The sequence below is a fragment of the Gracilinanus agilis genome, chromosome 4, assembly GCF_016433145.1.
Source record: "Gracilinanus agilis isolate LMUSP501 chromosome 4, AgileGrace, whole genome shotgun sequence".
In the NCBI taxonomy this organism is placed as follows: domain Eukaryota; kingdom Metazoa; phylum Chordata; class Mammalia; order Didelphimorphia; family Didelphidae; genus Gracilinanus; species Gracilinanus agilis.
In genome coordinates, this window is record NC_058133.1 from 28,115,621 (window position 1) to 28,136,279 (window position 20,659).

General features: G+C 38.1%; 1 protein-coding gene across 1 annotated transcript in view; it reads left to right on the top strand.

Annotated features, from left to right (window-relative positions):
- The window catches only part of FAF1 (Fas associated factor 1), a 433,472-nt gene that overhangs the window by 133,162 nt on the left and 279,651 nt on the right, over nucleotides 1-20,659 (top strand). Inside the window, exons 5-6 of the mRNA XM_044674693.1 lie at nucleotides 11,780-11,871; nucleotides 13,963-14,051. Coding sequence (XP_044530628.1) covers nucleotides 11,780-11,871; nucleotides 13,963-14,051 — 181 coding nt within the window. The remainder of the gene's footprint in view (nucleotides 1-11,779; nucleotides 11,872-13,962; nucleotides 14,052-20,659) is intronic.

Genomic DNA, 20,659 nt, shown 5'->3' on the forward strand with positions numbered 1-20,659 from the left:
CCCTCCCTCCCTCCCTCCCTCTCATTCAGTTATTAAATGTTGGCCCAGCTATATATAGAAAAGGTCTGAGAATCAGGCCCTATGGATAAAATATTTTGTAGTTTGTTCACTTAACTTTCCTTCTTCTCTGGATTCTGTTTTCTTAATCTATGAATGAGGCAGATTATATCTAAGGTCATTTTCAGCTCTAAAATTCTATTTATATGTCACTTCTTCAGAGGAGACAGCTGGTAGTAGAATATAGAGAGGATTGGATTTCAAATCTTTTCTGAGTCACTTCCCATCTCTGAATAGCATCTTTAAAACAAGAAGTTCAACATTCTCCATACCTGCCTTGCAGGGTTATTTTAAGGAGTGAAGGAAGTGATGGATTTCAATGTCCTCTTGCCCTTTCCAGCTGCAGATTCATAGGTAAATGACAAGACTTCAGTGGGTTTGTAGTTTCACTAGATCAAGAATTCTCTCCACTGTTTCACATTTACCTTTCTATATCCTAATTCTTGGCTATTCTCTTCCATGTTGTATAAATTCTCGGTAAAGGACCTAGCCAACATATTAGATGCCTTTCTCTGGTGGATGGATTTATATTTCTTTCATGGGTCACTGTGACCAAGACATTCATTACTTAGCTCTCGCCCCATGATACTGAGCTAAGCTAGCTCCTCAACCCACAGTCTGTAATTAGGCCCACACTTGAAGCTTTTTGAGCCATTTCCCAGAGGTTGGGCTATGTTGGAGAACCCAGCATCATTTCTGTACCATGATGATACATCATGTTTAAATATTGAGTAGCACAATTAATAGTAGCAAGAAAAAAATCAATCCAGAAGAAGCATTGTGATACAATATAATAGGTTCAGTTACTTGACTCTCCATGACTCTATTTTGGGTTTTCTTGACAAGGTTTCCCATTTCCTTCTTTAGTTTATTTTATAGATGAGGAACCTGAGGTAAACAGGGTTATTTGGCTTGCCCAGTGGTCATATACATACCTAGTAAGTATCAGAGGCTGGATTTAAACTTGTTCTCCTCTCTTCAGGCCTGGCACTCTATCCACTGTGCTCCCTACCTGCCTTAGATATGCTTAAGCATATCATTCTGCAGACAAGAAGAAACATAATAGCTTTGGGACTTATTTCCCTCTATGACTTTGGGAACCTTACTTCCCTCTCTGAGCCTATTTATGCTTCTAAATCCATTATCATAAACTAAGGATATTAGATTACATGACCCCTAAGTTTCCTTCTAGGTTTCTAATTTTGTGGGGTTTTTTTGTTTGTTTTTAATATTTAGCTCATGCATCATGAATCTGAAAAATCTTTTCTCAACTAGTTCAGAGATCTGTTTTGTCTTGTTTTTTGTTTTTGTTTTTTCATCTGGGTACCTACTATAGTAGTTTATTTGGTCGTCTCTGATAACTGTTGTCATATAGCTAACCTAGTAATGAACCTTTCAGTTTAACCAGGGTTTATGATTATATATTATACATTGAACAATCATGAATCAGAAAATAACTTTAAGAAAAAGCTTGTGACTTAGATTCTAGAGTTGAGGCTTTGCCATTGATTGATAGTTTAACCTTAGGAAAGTATTAAAATGTCTTTGATAGCTTTCCCCTCCCAGCTTTGCTTATTGACTTTATTTCCATTCCTTAGTTGTTGGCTTACTCTGGATTTTCCCTCAGTACCTGGGGTCTTGTCACAAAGGAATATCCATTAGTCCATATGACCTTTCCACTCTGAAATATTCTTCTGCTATGATTGGCTCCTTTTCCCTACTGTTCCTCTTGGGGTCTCTGTTTTGAAGAAGGGGCAAAGCCTGCCAAACTTTATTCATCTCCTGGTCCTGTTTTTGATTATTTGCACTTTGACACCAAGTGATAGTGGTGGTAACTGTAGCTGTTGCAGTAGTAGTAAAGGTGACTGTCTTTCTTTTCCTTAAATTTGTATTACTATTGATTGGAGGAATTATAGGACTTTTTTAATCAAAAGGCTCAATTCAAACAAAATAGCTAATTTTCTTTTTAAACTTGGTCATTTGGTTGGGGGGGGTCCTTTTAATTTGTTCTTGATTAATTAGCAAAGCTGGAAATAAAGCTCTGTTTAAATTATGCCAAGGTACTAGACATAAGTTAATATTAAGTTGAGGTATAATGGTATATATAGTGGTTAGAGAATTTCCCTCTGGTGAAAGATTTGTCTGACTCATGTCAGTGTAACCTCTGAGCAGGTTATTTAACCTCTGAGTCACAATACAGTCTCTTTTCCCTTAATCCTGAGAGTTACAATGTAATTGCCACACTTGCATCGATAAATTAGGGAGTTTGCTTAGGATGAATTTCTCTACTTGCTGGTTATTTATACTAATTGTTTTATTTGGCCAGTACCGATTTAACAGACACCAATAGATTAATTTCTGAAATATCCCTAATAACTGCCAGAGTTGGCTGGAACAAATGTACAATTCTCTTAAATTTTTCTTATCCGTTAATTTGCAATTTAATACCTTTTCAAGGTTGTAGTGCCTTGATAATCCCTCTAAAAAATCTATAAGAAAAAGGAAAGAAAAGGAAAAGGAAAATGTAGGCAATTATTTCCATTTGAATTAATGTAAATCCAATTAATTAATTTTAGACACTCCAAAATACATACTACAAAAACACATTTCATAGAGAATATAGCATTTAATACTAAAAACAATAAGAAATTAATATAAAATTAATGTAAAAGACTGATGTAAAGAATAAATGAGCACCTGAGCAGAACCCAGACCATCAGGATGCATTATGGGGCTGCCTACCTTTTGGCAATGATTCCCCCAAATCCAAGGACCTGAAGAAGATCCTAAAAAGCATCAGGGCAGATGAGGAATGGTCATTGGTAAGATCAGCAGCAAAAACATGTAGGAGAGCAGTAAGCTGGCCTCCATGCCCTTGGTGGGGGGCGGGGGCCAGTGACAACTGTTGCTATCAGTTGCTATCAGTCCAATGATGACATGGGCTTTGGGATCTTTGACTGAGCGCCCCACTGGGATCCTTGAACAAATAAATGTCTTATTTAAGAAAAAAAGTTACCTTTCTAAAGGCTCTTCTTGCCATGTGGAAGACAGGGAGGAGGGGGAGAGAGAGGTATTGTTTGGAAAAGGAATCCCCCTCCTTAGGTATCAAGGCACTATCTGGGGTTATTTCCCTTCTTGGTCTTTGGCACTAAGACCAGCTTCAGAGTCAGTAGACCCATGTCACACAACAGAGCTGTCCAAAGAGGTCTGTTTCTGCCACCTCTTTAAGATTTGCCTAAAATGGGGCAAGACATTATCATTAAACAAGTTGCAGACAGGGCTTGCAGCAGCTTTGTCTGGGTGATTTTTCTCCACAAACCTCTGTACCTTACTCCACATGGAAAAGATGTCCTTAATTTCTGAAGAAGGCACATTCTCCCCTGTGTCTTCCTTCTCATTTGAAGAAACTTCTTCATTTGCCATCTGTTGCACTGATAGGTGAAGGTCTGACAGCTCTTCTGAGGTGAGTTCTTCATTGTGGTCATCCACCAACTCTTCCACATCCTTACCACTCACCTCCAAACCCTTGGACTTCCCCAAATCAACAATTGACTGCACCACATGTATAGGGTCATCAGAGGAAGACTCAAAGACTTCAAAATCTCACTCATGCACACATCCTGGCCATAATTTCTTCCAGGCAGAGTTCATCGTCCTGGATGTCACTCTCTGCCAATCCTTATCTATGAGGCTCATGCATTTGAGAATGTTGAAATGTTTTTTTCTAGAACTCTCTTACGGACAATTCTGTATCTGATGCCACCTCAAAACACCTTTGAAACATTGCTTTTGTGTACAATTTCTTGAAATTTGGAATGACATTCTGGTCCATGGGCCAGATTAGTGGTGTGGTAATAGGGGGCAAGAACTTCACTGTGATAAAACTGAACTCCTCCAACAGTGTTTCTTTCAAACTTGGAGGATGTGCAGAAGCATTGGACATTATTACCAGGAGGCACTCAAGGGGCAACTGATTATCCTGGAAGTATTTTTTCTCACTCGGGCCATACTTCATTCATCCTCTCAATGAAAATTGACCTCCACATCACACACAATTTACTTTTTTTTTTTTTAAACCCTTGTACTTCGGTGTATTGTCTCATAGGTGGAAGATTGGTAAGGGTGGGCAATGAGGGTCAAGTGACTTGCCCAGGGTCACACAGCTGGGAAGTGGCTGAGGCCGGGTTTGAACCTAGGACCTCCTGTCTCTAGGCCTGACTCTCACTCCACTGAGCTACCCAGCTGCCCCTCACAATTTACTTTTAATCACGTTGTTTCTGCTAAGTACTCTAGGAATTTCTGAATGGCACACCAGGAAGGGCTTCACTTTACAATCACCACTAACATTACCACACAACAAGAGTTAGCCTGTCTTTCATAGGCTTATGTCCTGGCAGTGCCTTTTCCTCCTGTGTAATGAATGTCCCCATTGGCATTTTCTTCCAAAAAAGGCCAGTTTCATGACAGTTGAAAACTTGTTGGGGGAATGAATCCTTCAGCCTCTATGTAATTTTTGAATTTGGACACAAAATTTTTTGGCCCCAGACTTATCTGAACTGGCACCTTCACCATACCCAGTAACACTGTGTATGCCAGTGCGCCTCTTGAATTTTTCAAACCAGCCTCTGCTGGCCTTAAAATCACTAAGTACATTGGTCCCAGGCATTTTCTTAATGAGATCAGCATACAACAGTCTGGCCTCTTCACATATGATGACCTCAGAAACAGAATCACTATCTAACTGGTTTTGGTTGATCCAAATTAATGGGAACTGTTCAACATCTTCATTTGTTTTTGATCTCTGTTTCGTTAGGACATTCACGCCTTTTGCTACATTAGCCTCCTTTATTGCTTCCTTTTTTGCCACAATGGAACTTACCATGGATGGCAACTGCCTGTACATACAGCCAATTTCAGCAATCTTAATGCCACTCTCATATTTTTCAATGATTTCCATCTTCAACTCATGTTCCTGGTCTTTTTCTTTGAAGGGCTGCTGGCTCTGGAAACTTTCTTTGGTCCCATGATGAAGCTAAAAGGAAAGGGTTAGCTTATTAGTAAGGGAAACACTTAATAGGGACATGAAATTTGAGCACACATGATTTTATTTTGCATGCATTATGTACATTTTGAAACTGAAAAATGCAAAATAAAAACATTAAACTACTGTATATGCAGTAATCACATGTAATTGTAGTATTAGCACTCCAATCAAAAAAAAAGCACAAAAATACTGGAAAGCAATGCAATTGTTTGACTAGATGCTGGGGTGATGCTCACACAAAGAGAAACAATGCTATACTGAGCAGAGCACTAAGCAGGAGAATGTGTGGGTTGCTCTTTGTTTTTGCAAAATTAGCAGTGAGGGCATGTGGGCAGGCCAAAAAAATCCAAGGCAACCAACAAAAACCAAGACAAACTTTTTTGGGTAGGGTGGGGGAATCAAGGAAAACCGAAACCAGGGCTAACTGATATTAACGAAAACCGAGGTGTACTTTCAAAGTTTGATTGTCCAGACTGACTGCCATTTTCTTCCATAAATAGAATGCATAGAAAAAAATGTATCACCAGTACTTTGCACTGCCTTCTCTTGCTTTGCCTTCTCTGTCAGCATAGAGGTTGTTAATGGAAACTGAGGGATATTGTGAGATTTAAATGAAGTAGTGGTCCATGGGGGAAGGCTTCTTGTTCTTAGGAAAAAGATCTCCCTGTTTCAAGGCAGAATTATGATAGTGACTGAGGCAGACCAAACCAGTTGATATAATAGTCTCCCATACATTCCCTTTCCCCCAATTAAATAAATCCTATAAACGCTTTGTAAATAAGTGAGTGGGTGATATATGTCAATTTTTGGCCTGGGATTTTTTTTTCCTTTTTTTTTTTTCTCTCTCTCTCTCTTTTTTTTTTCTTTTTTAATTTTAAACCCTTTACTTCTGTGCATTGACTTATAGGTGGAAGATTGGTAAGGGTAGGCAATGGGGGTCAAGTGACCTGCCCAGGGCCATTTTTTTTTTTTCTCTTTTATTTTCTGTTTTCCCTCAGACTCCTTCCATCATGTCATTCCCTTCTCTTGTTCTCACTGTGACTTTTCTCTGCCTGGTGAAGATCAGTGGCCCAGAGCCTATTCCCCAGAATTTCTTTGTCAATGAAGAGATTGGGCTGGAGGTCTTCCCTTGTCATCTCTTCCAGGATACCTGATTAGGCTTCTGTGACTTCCTCTTTCACTGCCTTCTCATTTTCTTTATAACAACCACACCCTGTAGACTTAGTGTTGGAGAATCTGAGCTCTCCTATTCTTATGTTTTACATATTTTATTATTGCTTCATACTAACAATGATTATGGTGATGGTGACTTTTACCATTATTGTGAATTACTTACATCTCAGCAGGCTCCAGGCATTTTCTACTTGACTCTGGTCTTCTCCCTTGTATATATCCTCATGTCCTCTTCTCTACCTTCTTCTTCTAGTTCTGGAAATATAATCAAATCAGTGATGTCTTTTCTAATTGAAAGAGTTTGTCATCTTCCCCCTATGACTCCACTCATCATCCATGTCACTTTCTAAAGCATAATTCCCTATCTTTACCACTACTTTTCTATATGGGTAGTCTCCCCTCATTAGAGTGGAAACCCCTTGAGGGCATGGGCTAGTTTTTCTTTTATCTTTTATCACTAGTTCTTCGCATGGTGCTTGCCACTTATAAAACATTTAATAAATGTTTTCCCATTCACTTATAGTAAAAATAATTGTTCTTTCTTTATAAAAATCTTATGAAATATATACATTTAGAATTTTATACTTTGTTAGACAATTATCTCATTGGTATGAGGGCAAATAGAGTAGAATTATAGCTCATAGTGTTAATCAAAGGTTTACTCTATGGTAATTTTCCATCACTAAAGATCACAACTATTTGCATTAGACTTTGAATTCCCTCACAGCTTTTTCAAAAGTGCTGTCTAATCATGTCTTCGATATTTTGTAATTATGAAGTTGATTCCTTTGTTACCCAAGTATAAGATTTGAAAATTCAATAGCTATACATGAAATCTTAATATATTTTGCTTGGTGCTCTAGCCCTTCAATATCTTTTTGGATCTTAATTTTGTAATCTTCCTTAGGTATCCCTCTCAGCTCTGAAATCTGCAAATTTGATGAGAGTCCCATTTATGTTTTTATAGAAATTACTGATATAAATGTTAATTGGATTGAACAAATATTACCTCATCTGATTATCACAATAAAGCTGCAATTATCTCCATTTTGCAGTTATAAAAATTGAGACAGTAAACAGTAAAGTGACCTGACCACGTCACATAGCTAGAAAAGTATTTAAGGCCAAATTTGAACTCAGGTCTTCATGATTTCAAACCTAGCCCTCTATCCACTGTATGGGTAAAAAAACAAAACAGAAAGGGGCTATGAAGAATTTTAAGAATATATACATAGAGGGATAAAGATGAAAGAGAATTTAAAGAAATAGGAGAGGAAGTTAGGTGGGTCAGTGGATAGAATACTAGGCCTAGTCTCATGGGGAGGGGGACTGGGTTCAAATCTGACCTCATAGACTTCCTAGCTATATGACCCTAGACTAGTCACCTAGCTCTTGCCCTTCTGTCTTAGAATTCTTACTAAGACAGAAAGTAAGTTATAAAAAGAAAAAAATAATGAGGATGTAATGATGGTGGAGCAAACTAAAAAATCATGGATTAAACACCATATCACTTCACAGGTTAACCATTGTATTTTGTGAGACAAAACTATATAATTGAAGGGTGAAGGAGAGAGGGAAATGTGTACCTTAATCTTAGTTCATGAGTGAATAGTGAAAAGAAGGGAACACCTATAGTATTTCATCAAAAAGAGACAATGAAAGAAGTGTCTGAAAAAAGAGATTGAAATAGGGTGAACAATAGGAGGAAGTGTCAGACGAACAATGGAGGGAGTCCCACTAAAGATCATTCCCTTGGGGTAAAAGGGACATATCCATAATGAGAAATGTAGCTTTGTAGCTGGCTTAACCTGGGAGAATTTTTATAGAGGAAGGCTTCTTTCTTTTGAGAGAATGTACTGGATCCCAGAAAGAAGTGAGATGCCATGGACCCAGAAATGGGTGTGTGGCAAATGAAAAGGAAAACAAACTTAGAGACTGCAGGTGTTAGGATTGTAACACATGATCTGGGACACAGGGCAGTTAATACTGGGGGCAATCCTTCTATCTTTATTATTTAGCTTATAAATGGGTAATTCAGAGTAAGGTACAACAGAAGATAGGAATAATAGTGCAAGATCTATGAGCCAATAACATAAACATTGTTTAGAAGAAAGAACTTTGATTTAATACCTCAGAAGCTTGAATTTCATGGGAAACATAAAGAGGTATAGAAGAAATACATTAATATATGATTTACAAATCTAAAAACAAGTTTAGAATAAATAAATAAAAGATAAAAGAGAATCAATAACAAGAACAAGGAAAAGATTCTTTGTAGAAAAAGGAAAAGAAACACCCCACCCTCCCACCCCTTGATCAGTGATGGCAAACCTATGGCACGGGTACCAAAGATGGCATGCAGAGCTCTATGGGCACGAGGCTGCCCTCCCCCCACCCAGAGTTTGTTACTAGAAAGGGGAAACTTGGGTTGAGCTGCTCCCCTCCCCCTCTCCACACACCTGATGACTTTTTTTTTTTTTCATATCATCTGCCCCAAGCAACCCAATGGGAGTGCATGGTGTGTGTGTGTGGGGGGCCCGTGGGGGGCTCACAGGCATCAGAGCTGGAAGGGAGAGGAGTGCTCTGACCGTTCCCCTACCCTTCTCTACACTGGCTGAAAACATTTCCCACGTCACCTGCCCCTCCACCCAGTAGCCATATGGGAGTGCTTTCTTTCTCCCTTGTGTGGGACACTTCTGGCACTCTGTGTTGGGGAGGGGCATGGTCCATGGTCTGGTAGGGGGTGAGCATGGGCCCTCAACCTGGGGAGTGGAGGCGGGACCCAGCACTCCGTCCTCAAAAGGTTTCCATCACTGCCATAGAACATGAAGGAGAAGAACAAAGGAAGATTTTGAACTAACCAAGAAGGGAAGATTTAGTTAACTCAATAAAAAGAAGAAAGAAAAAGAAACTAGTTGGCTAAGTAAAACTTCAAAACTAGACAAAAGGGAACAAACAGAAGGGATAGGGTAGAGAGGTTGTGGGAGGGATGTTACATCAAAGTGTAGATTAAGTAAAACTAATTATAAGGACAAATAAAATACTGATTTTAAAAACTAAGGGGAATAAAAAAAAGTCCCAATTAAAAAACAAAATATTAGAAGCATAAATTAAGGAAATTACAAACCTAAGTCATACCTTTAAATGGGAATTAAATGAAAGAGAATGGCAAATTAGATATTTTGAGAAATAAACCCAAACCCAAACCAGACCAAACTATATAATCTGTTATTTGCAATAGCACATTAAATCAAAATGAGAGTCTAGAACAAATTACCATGCATCAGATGAATACCAGAAAATGCATTATGCTATTGTATAGAATAAAAATAAAAATGTACTGTTTAAATAGATAAAGGAGCCATAGACAACAAATCATTATCAATATTAACTTATGTGTTCTCTATGGCATCATATTAAAATCCCCATATTTTCCTCTCTCAGAGATTAACAAATTTAAATGAATGACAAATAGAAAGGAGAATAGAACAAACTGTTGGACACATTGAGCCACAGTACTTCCAGTGACTTATGAATACAATCGCTAAAGAATATGCATGATTCTTATGGAAATAGGTTTTGAAAAATGATACATGTATAACCCAGTGGAATTGCTCCTCAACTCTGGGAGTGGGGAGGGAAGAGGGGTGAGAAAAATCATGAATCATGTAATGGTTTTAATGCAAGAAAAATAGCAATCAATTTAAGAATCTATAACAAACAATGCAGACTTAAATGAAGACTTAACAAATTAGGGTAAAAAGAGGATTAATAAATTTAGATTCCCAACAAATAAATACAAAATAAACAGAAAATTGGTATCTTGAAAATTAAATTGGAAACCTAAAAGACCATGCCACTGTTAAAACTGAAAGCAGGGTCTTTGAATTGCTTAATAAAATTTGGCAAGTGGGTAGCACAGTGGATCAAATGCTGAATCTAGTATTAGGAAGACCCAAATTAAAAAGACCTCAACTTTTGATTCAGAATTTTAATTAAAATCTTGGCAAGGGGGCAGCTGGGTAGATCAGTGGTTTGAGAGTCAGGTCTAGAGATGGGAGGTCCTAGGTTCAAATCGGGCCTCAGACACTTCCCAGCTGTGTGACCCTGGGCAAATCACTTGATCCCCATTGCCCACCCTTACCATTCTTCCACCTAGGAGCCAATACACAGAAGTTAAGGGTTAAAAAAAAAATCTTGGCAAAATGACTATAGCAATTTTTTCAAAATCACTTATCAGGACCAGTTACTATTATGCCAGGGAGATAGTGATGGTTTAGTATCAGGAAAATAATGAACATTGTGAGTCGTAAACAAAAATATCTTAAACCAAATGATTATATTATTAGTAGAAGAAAATCATTGACTAAATGTAGCTCTCATTTATGCTAAAAACCCAGCAAAGGGAAGACAGAGAAATGGCTTTCATATATATGATAAAATGTCTAAAATGAATAGTAAGCATTCAATGCAATGGACACATTCAAAGGTTTCCCATTTAATACAGGAATAAAACAAGGGTCCCCTATTTACACACTGTTATTCAATATAGCTTTAGAAATTTGAGTGATAGCAGTATATGAGAAAACAATTATAAACCAAAAAAAGGGCGAAGAAGCATTACTATCCCTATTAAGCAAAGAGGTTGGGGTACAGGGAGATATCTAGGTGATGAAAAAGCAAATGGTGTCAGTAAACGTACATTAAAAATAAATGTTCAGTAAATCATGGAAATCATGGAAAGAGAGGCAGAAGCAACAAAGAAAGGAGGCTAGGACAGTATCCCAACCTCTCACAAAAATGAAACAGCTTTTATGTATAAAACAAGAATGGCACTCGCCTGAAATGCAGCCAGTTGTAAATAGCTCCACAGCTGTTTCACAAGAGCTAGGAGAGGACACAAGTAGGGGTATTGCTAAAGAGCCTTGAGCATGATGCTCTTTATACTAGGCTTGGAGAAAGGAGTCCAAAGTGATCTTGCCAGAGGCTATTCCAGGACTTGGCTCATTCTAGTTTGTTGTAGTTTATTGGGTGAGATCCTGGGGTTTATCATCACCCCATGAATCATGGCAGCTTGGAGAAGCCAGCAGAGCCAGATGTTTGATAGGATAAATTTAGATTGCCTATCTCTGATTTCATAGACAGGGACGTAATAATTAGCAAGGAAGCTGAAGAGTTTTAGCTTCCAGGGTTCTAGATAGTAAGGATTCTGGATATGAGGGCAATCCCAAAAAGGGTTTGGGTAGGAAGGAAGGGTTATAAGGTAGGAGGAAAGGACATGGTAATGGCAGAAAGAGCTTGTCTGAGAAAGATTAGGTTGCCTATTGGTTGAAATAAATGTTTTTTTCACACTCTAAATATCACCTGAATTTTTTTCTGAGAATGCATTACATTCCCCAATAACAGCTTTTATTCAAAGTAATAGATTATTGCAACTATGATGTTTTGGGAAATATTGAGTATCATCTTATCTGATTAATATATATTTTTTTATTTTTCTGACAGGAGAGATCAAACAGATTCTAGAAAATGAACTCCAGATTCCTGTATCTAAAATGCTATTAAAAGGCTGGAAGACTGGAGATGTAGAAGACAGTGTAAGTTTCCTCACTTTATAGGAATATAAATATAAATAAAATATTTATAAAAAATATTACACATGCCTGTTGATTAAACAATAGGTAAGAAGTAGGTTTTTATAAACTTCATGGTCAAATCTTCCATAAATGAGTGTTCTGTGTCAAGAAACTGAAGTGTTTTGTTTGCCAGGGTATTCAAATAAGGTCTAGAAATAATGAGTTTTTCATGGAATTTCATATAATTCATATAATAATCATATAATTCAAGTTTCCTTGGCCTCACTTCTCTTTTGCAGCTTCTCAAACACCTGGGATATCAGAGTTAGAAGAGACGTTAGCAGTCATCTAATACTAATCCTTCATTTTATAGATGAGGTAACTGAAGACCAGAGAGGGAAAGGACAGCCAGTTAGTGGCAACTGTGAGATTAGAAGTTCTCTCCTGAATAATTCAACTCAGCAGACATTTATTAAACTCTGTTTTATTCTGTAGACTCACTATTACCTGCTGAGGATATAAAGACAAAAAATGAAAGACATTGTTACCAAGTTTACATTTCACACCAATTTTATATTTCTTTTCTTCAATTGATAAATTTTCTTTTGTCTTCCAAACACGATAACAAGTTTGATTTTAATCTCTCTTCATCCACCCATCTAAATACACATATAGGTATAAAATAGACATTGTAAATAGCTTGAGTAAAATAAAGTATCTAAGTAGATATGAAATACAGAGCATACCATAATATCAAAACAATTTGCTCTTGTTATTTTCTTGAGAGAGAATTCAGACTGTAGATCCAAGAATGTTTTTTTTAAGGGACTCAAAAGTCTGGTGTCCAAAAATCTCATTTTCTAGAGAAAGAAGTGGAAACTCAGAGTGAAGCATTTTCTCTTGCTAATGCAGCTGTTTATGGACCCAGACCAGTGTCTTCTGAGTACTTCTTCTGAGTCTTCTGAGTCAGTTTTAAAAGTGATGATTTGTCCTCTGGGCATTTCATCCAAGTGATCCTTGGAAAACCTTGAGTAACCATAACTGGTGCTTCACTTGTCCGGCCTTTCTTTGAGCATTCTGCTGCTTGTACCACATAGTTAGGCATGAGAAGAGGACTTAAGTGGAGTTAGTCTCTCTGTCACAACAGCGACAGGTTCTTTGAGTTTCAGTTCAGCTAGAAACATGGAGCCCAAATGCTCATGAATAATCATAGAAAAACAACTGGGCAATCCTATGTGTTCTTTGCTCACTTCCTTTTTGAAAACTGGCCATCAGGCCTGGGAAGTTTAGTTTCAAGTACCCAAGTTCTCTTCTAGCTCAGAGAGACTGGGATTTTGTGAGTAGAGAAGAGATAGTATTAGACTTAGAGGTGTGGGGTTAAGCCAGCTAATAAATTCGTAATTTTCAGGTCACCCATCAAGTATAGGAACTACTAAGTACGGGAAGAAAACTAAAGAGTTCTTATGTTCAATACTTAGAAAATGAAGGTGAGGTAGGGTGGCCTAGGAGAAAGAGAACCAGCCTTAATGTCAAGGCCCACCTCTGTTACCTGCTGTCCATGTAATTCTCAGCAAATCAGTGTCCCTAGCTCCTTGGAGGACTAGATCTTTAGTATCAGCTGAGCTGAGCTCCCAAACTTCTCAACATTGTCCAAAATGACCTCAAGGTGCTCCGAACTCAATGAACTTCTTAGAACTCAACCCAAGTGGACAATATCATGGGTTAGTGGGATTTTCCCCTTGAAAAACCTTGCCTTTTTCCTGTTCTATTAAATTGTGAATTTGGGGAAACAGGTGCTATGGTATGTTACCTTGAGTGTTTATTTAGGCATCTTGTGGTTCAGAGAATTATTCTTGAACCTAATAGATGCTTGATTGTACTTGTGTACTTGCGGGGCTTACTGTCTAGAAGGAGTCAAGCTGTCTGTTTTCTCTACAGCAGGCAGCACAAGACTTCTTACATGGTAAGTGCTGAATAAATATATGTTGAATTGAATTAAATTGAAATATTTGTAAAATTTACAAAAATAGTACTATCTAGTTACAACTAAAATGACAGCTTCTAAAGCCTTAGCAGTGCCCAGAAACAGTCATGGCTTTCTCTTTTTTTCAGACGGTCTTAAAAACTCTACACTTGCCAAAAAACAACTGTCTTTACGTGCTTACACCTGACTTGCCACCACCTTCCTCGAGTCATGCTGGGTAAGGTCCTCATTTTTATGGGGGCATGAATTGAAAATTTTTCTTGTCTTGAGGGGCTTCTACATTTCAGATTTCTAGTTTGGCTAATATTGCATTCAAACTTCTGAATCAAAGCAGAAATCATCACTAAATTATTTGATTAACAGTCTTTGGGGCAAGAATTTTCCTTTCCCTTGAATACTCTCTTCCCTTAGAATAGAAAGACTTTCTTTCCTTCTGATTTTCATGGTCAGATCCTGCTGATGAAATCATTAACTAAAGCAAATATATTATTCCCTGATTTGTGACACAGCCTGAAATAGCCTCCATCCCAGATCATTGCTTTGGCCCCAAGGTAGCTTGTGTCTAGAGCATTCTCTCCAGAGTAAGGTCCCTGAGCAAGATCTATTTGCTGAGCTACTGCAGTTAATAATAATAATGCCATCATTAGTGTTGTTGTTATTGTTATTTTGATTGAATTTCCTGGTACAAACTTTGCTTTCCTTCCTAGTGAAAACTTTAGCAACTTTGGAAGCTTCTTGGGGGGCCAGGATACAGTCAAAGAGCCCTGACTCTAGAGTTAAGGACCAGATTCAAATTCTGCCTCTTATACTCACTAGCTGTGTGGCCCTGGGCAGTCCATTTCTCCAGAGGTCTCAGTTTCCTCATCTGCAACATGAGGTTTCTTCCAGTTCTGGGTATATGGTCCTGTTTGTGTCTAGCTATTATAGTTTTTCAATGTTTTACCAACCCACCCTGAGCTCTGGACCCTGTGGCCAGTGCTGTTCTGTAATGATGTCTTGGAGATGTTAGAATAATTATCAAAAAATCGCTACCTCATATTTATAAATTGGTTTCAGGTGTACAAAGTACTTGATCAAACAACCCCAAGTAAGAGGTAGTTCACTGATTCTGTCTCTCCAGGCTTATTTAAGTGGATTCAAACCCAGGCTCCCTGAATTGAAGGCTCATCTTCTTTCTTTTACCCTAGAGGTATAGAGCTGATGAAATATAGTCAGAACCAAATTAAAATGTAACTGGGAAATGTTTAAAAAAATAATAACACAACTTAGATAATGTGAATTTGTTTTTTTTCTCAGTATGCAGCCTTAAGGGATCAAATCACTGTTGTATACCACACCAGCTCCTCACTGTGATAATGGAGTCAATAAACATTTATTGTATGCTAAGTGCCAAAACCTGTGCTCCAGGCTGAGGTCACAAAAAAAGGGTCAAGACCATCCCTGCCCTCAGGGAGCTTACAGTCTATGGGGAAACAACATACAAAGATATTATAGAGAGGATCACTTGTGGATAATCAGTAGCATTAAGAGTGACTTGGAAAGGTTTTAGCTGCTAGATCATAACCATGACCCACCCTCCATTCCTGAGCTTTCTGGGGTATCAAAAGACTTCCAGCTCAGAATGCTTTGGATCCTACTCCCACCCCTATCTCATTTGGGCCAGCAGTACAAGTCAGGGCAGCATCACAGGGTAGTGATAAATAGACTGCTTTGTGAATCTGAAAGTACTGTTGACACCAATAAAGCACTGGTTTCAGTTATTCCTGTGATGCTGAATACCCCTCAAGTATTTGTATCAGTATTTTTTTTTATTTTTGTAAAAAACTTTACCTTCTGACTCAGAAACAATACTGTATATTAGTTCCAAGGTAAAAGAGTGGTAAAGGGTAGGTAATGGGGGTTAAGTGACAGTGGTCTGCCCAGGTTCAGACAGCTAGAAAGTGTCTAAGTTCAGATTTGAACCCAGAACCTCATGACTCCAGGCCTGGCTCTCAATCCACTGAGTTTACCTAATTGCCTCTTTGTATTAGTCCTGATCGAGCCCTTAGCTAAGTTTACCTTCCACCAGGAAGGCGCCATATCTTGTTAGCTAGAACATCACTTGGTGGGTTAGTTAAGAATGTAACCCCTTTCATCCCACACCTAATTAAAATTAGTTAGTAGACAGGAGGAAGTGCAAATCACTGCTTTCTAGGAGTGAGATTAAAGGGATTCATCTACATGTGATACTGGGCTTGTGGAAAAACTCTGTTACCCAATAGCATCCTTAATCTGAGTGTTCTTTCCTGGGTGCTTCAGATCATTAGAGAAGCTAGCGCTGTGAGATTGGCTCCCATGATCGATAATGACCAAGTCATATTCCACTTCATCTTGAACAATTCAAGAGATTCATTCCCATTTATTGAACAATTATTAAATGCTTGTGTACTTGGCACAGTGGGAACTATAAAGATTATTTCAGCCTGATCTCTGCCTATGTGGAACTAATAGTAATAATGGACATATAGCGCCAATGTGAAATGGATTTTAGACTAGAGTCCAAGCTAAGTGTTGTGCAAAATCTAAGAGAAGGGGAGACCAAGGGGCATTAGCAACTTTGGGGAGCAGCAGTAGTTTCCAAGACGAAGTAGCTTTGATTTGGGCTTTAAAGGATGCATAGGATTTTAGTAGATAGAAAATTATATTCATGGAATTCATTCTGGGAATAACTAACATGTGAACTAAGGAAAGGAGGCGGGACAATATGAGGAGATCTGTGTGGGTACCCACTGAAGATATAAAATAGGTAACACATATTTTAGGAACAAACTCTGTGAGATGTAACAGGAGGACACAGTGTCTGAGCAGAACAGTTAAATGAGATCATATTTGTAAAGTGCCTGGCACATAGTAGACACTAAATAAATACTTATTCTGTTCTAACACATTGAATAATTGTTGAGTACAGAAGGAATGGCTTGAAAATGATTTTTGCCTGATTCCAAGCTATTTAAAATCTTTTCTTTTTCCTTCTAATTTGAATTCAATCCATGAAAACTTAGACCTTTGTATAGGAGCATGGTAAACCTCAATCCAGAAAACCATTATCATGAGGCAGTTTCTGTAATCTAGTTACCCAGCAGTTCTCTGCAGTCACTTGGCATTCAAGACCCCCAGGGTCTGGTGCTCCTCTTCCCTCCAGTTTTATCTTCTTCCTTTCCCTTTCAGATGCTCTGTGCTCTACTCAAATTGGGACAACTCCATTTCTTGGTAAAAAGATGTTGGCAGAGCTGACATTAAGCTTTTTTTTTTTTTTTTTTTTTTTTTAAACCCTTGTACTTCGGTGTATTGTCTCATAGGTGGAAGAGTGGTAAGGGTGGGCAATGGGGGTCAAGTGACTTGCCCAGGGTCACACAGCTGGGAAGTGGCTGAGGCCGGGTTTGAACCTAGTACCTCCTGTCTCTAGGCCTGACTCTCACTCCACTGAGCTACCCAGCTGCCCCTGACATTAAGCTTTACCCAATGCCTACACTACACATTCTTGAGGATATAATATGTAGTAATTTGTAGAGTATTGAATATGATTAAAAATATTAATGTTAATTTTTAAATTTAACATCACAAATCATATCTTAAAGATAATTTTGTCATCCAGGTAGCTATAGTTCACCTGTAAGAATATTTTGTTAATTCTTTTTTAAAAATGTGTATAAGAAGAAACATCCAATTTCTTTTTTTATATTGCTCTACTTATGTCTCTCTTAATTATTTGTCATCAAAAGAGTCTCCTCATCTATGAATTTTCTGTAATAAAGAATTCATTGCTACTTCTTGTCCCTGCTCTACATTCTGCTTATATCACAAATAATCTTGAATTTTTTGACATTTTGGCCAAAGAAGAAAAGCTTTTCAGGACAGAAGACTGAATAAATTTAGCATCTCCACTGCCTGAATTTTATAGGAAAAAGTATTATATTCTTTAGACATGGTACACTGTTAGCCCATCAAAACTACCATTCCAGGAAGAATTTGTTGAAATACTAGTGTCTGGATCCACTCACCCTTCCTGTGACTTCTCAGACCAAAGCAGTCTATCCTTGGCCATCATTATACGAGCTCCTTGAGGAAGTTCCTTGAAGAAGCTCTCTCTTTATAGGTGCATATTCCTAGTGTTAGCCTTATACATAGTCATCATTTTTGTAAATGTTTTTCATTTAGGCATTTATCCACCATTGTAGCAAGTTGGAGGAAAAGTGTCCTTAATGCAGTGTAGGATATAGTAGAAGGAATCACGTACATCCTTCTTTCTTTTTCTCAGCTTTTTTTATAAGCCATGTTTTATTTTTCTGGCTTATTTGAGGTTTAAGAGTAGATTTTTCTGGAATGATTAAAGATTTTGTTTCTATTCCAGGCTCTATCACTAATTCCCTTTTTGACCTTGGGAAACCCCTGCCTTCATCCCCTTACTCAGTTTCTTCATCTGGACGAAATGATCTCTTAGTGTTATCCAGCTTTGGAATCCCAGCAGTCTGGATATTCATCAGAGTAGGCAAAGCTCTTTCAAATCACCTACTGTAATAAGTGGATTGGGAGTCTGCTGGAGGTGGTAGGACCCTGCGGAATATCCCAGGTGTGTCTGTGGTTTTCTGCTCATCATTTTTCCCAGATGGCCATTATTCCTTTTGTCCTTGATCATAGTTCTCACGTGCAGTGGACTCATTGTGTGATTCAACTTTGGAGATGATTAGTCTGTTAAAAGTGCATATCGTCCACATAAAGCAAACATGCTTTATGTGCTGCTCGTGAGAATATTTTCTTTCCTTTCCAAAGGTGCTGTAGATTTCTGATTCAAACAAGATATGAGAATGAGAAGAATCAGCTCAGGGAGGACTTTACAGCCACTAGGGGGCCCTTAGAGATTGAGTTCAGTAGCTTTACATGAGGCTGATCATACAATTTTAAAAAGTCATAAGGGACATTGGCTCAGCATGCAGCCCTTCTCCATTTGTGCAGTTAAGGAAATTGAATCTAGAGAGGGGAAAGAACTTTCCCAGAACCTTTGGCTAATATGGGTTAGACACAAGATCCATAGTGAGGTAGACAGGGTTGGAGTGAATGATGCCCTCTTCTTGCATAGAATTGCTCTTGTTTTGCCATGAGGGAACAGACAGTTGACACTGGAGAACTTGTTGATCTCTTGTTCTCTCTTGGCCCTCAGCTCCCCAGATGTCAGCCTCCTTACTCAGAGGACACTTCCCTCCAGTGTTATTAATAATCTCTTAATTGACTGATCTAAGGATCTTTTTTCTGTCTTCACTTTTCTCCTCTGTGGGTTTTCATTACACTGCACTCTCCTGGTTTTCTTCCTAACCTATTTAGCCACTACTTCTCAGTCTCTTTTGCTGACTCATCACCCATAGGAGACTTTGTAACTATGGGTGTCCACCAGGGCCCTGTCCTGGGCCCTCTTTTCTTTTCTCTACAGCAGGGGTCGGCAACCTTTTTGGCCGTGAGAGCCATAAACACCACATTTTTAAAAATGTAATTTCGTGAGAGCCGTATAGTGCTCACAGTGCCGCTCCTATAACAGCGCCTGAAAAAAAAAATTGATTTTATGGCTCCTGCAGAAAGAGCCATACCTGGCCCTTGAGAGCCATACATTGCTGACCCCTGCTCTACAGACTCAGATTTGATCATTTCATTAGCTTCTGTTTAACTTTATAAATGTTTTATCCCATCTATAGATAATATACAGATACTTCCTACATCGCTTTATATATCCAATCTCTTCTAAGCTCTAATTCCTGATTGTTAGCTAAATTTTGAATTCCAAATTTTTTCCCTCCCTTCCACACTGTGTAATTTGAATCTGTTACCCTAAAAACTACGATCCCCAGCAAAACTATGATCCCCAGCACCCTACTCACTTCCTGCTATTATGTGCTGACATAGACAGGATATAAATTGGATGTAGCCTCGTCTCTCAAGACTCTTTCTTTCCTGTCACGGCTTTGGTGGAGTGAGGATTTTTGAGCAGGTAGAAAAACTTAGTCACATGATTCTATTTTGTCAGATAATAAACTTAAAAAAAATAATACTTGAAGTATTGGGCATTAATTTAAATCTTACAACCTCTTTTCCCACCCACTGTGAGGTAAACAAAAGGATATCAGTTATACATGTGAAATTGTTAAACATTTGCATTAGCTAAAAAGAATTTTTTTAAGTAATAAAAAATAAAGTGAGAAAATTATACTTAATTTACCCTCATTCATCAGTAGTTCTCTCTCTAGATCAGTGGTTCCCAAAATTTTTTGGCCTGCCCCCTTTCTAGAAAAAATATTACTTAGCGCCCCCTAGAAATTATGAAACTATTAAACTCAGAATAGAATGTAATATAAAAAAAGTCTGGCCATCACCACTCCACTGGATTACTGCAGCACCCACCAGGGGGTGGTAGCTCCCACTTTGGGAATCACTGCTCTAGAGGTTGATAGCATTTTTTCATCATGAGCCCTTTGGAATGGTCTTGGATCATTGTAGTGATTAAAGTAGCCCAACCTTTCACAATTGCTTATCATTATAACATTGCTGTTACTATACACAATGATCCTCCTAGTTCTGCTCACTTCACTTTTTTTCCCCACTTTTCATATAGATCTTGCCATGGTTTTTCCTGAAACCACCTTCATTCATCATTTCTTATAGCACAATAGTACTCTATCACAATCATATATCATAATTTTTTCAGCTGTTCCCCAATTGATAAGTATCCTCTCAATTTCTAATTCTTTGTTACCACAAAAAGATCTGCTATGACTATTTTCTATATGTAGGTCCTTTCCT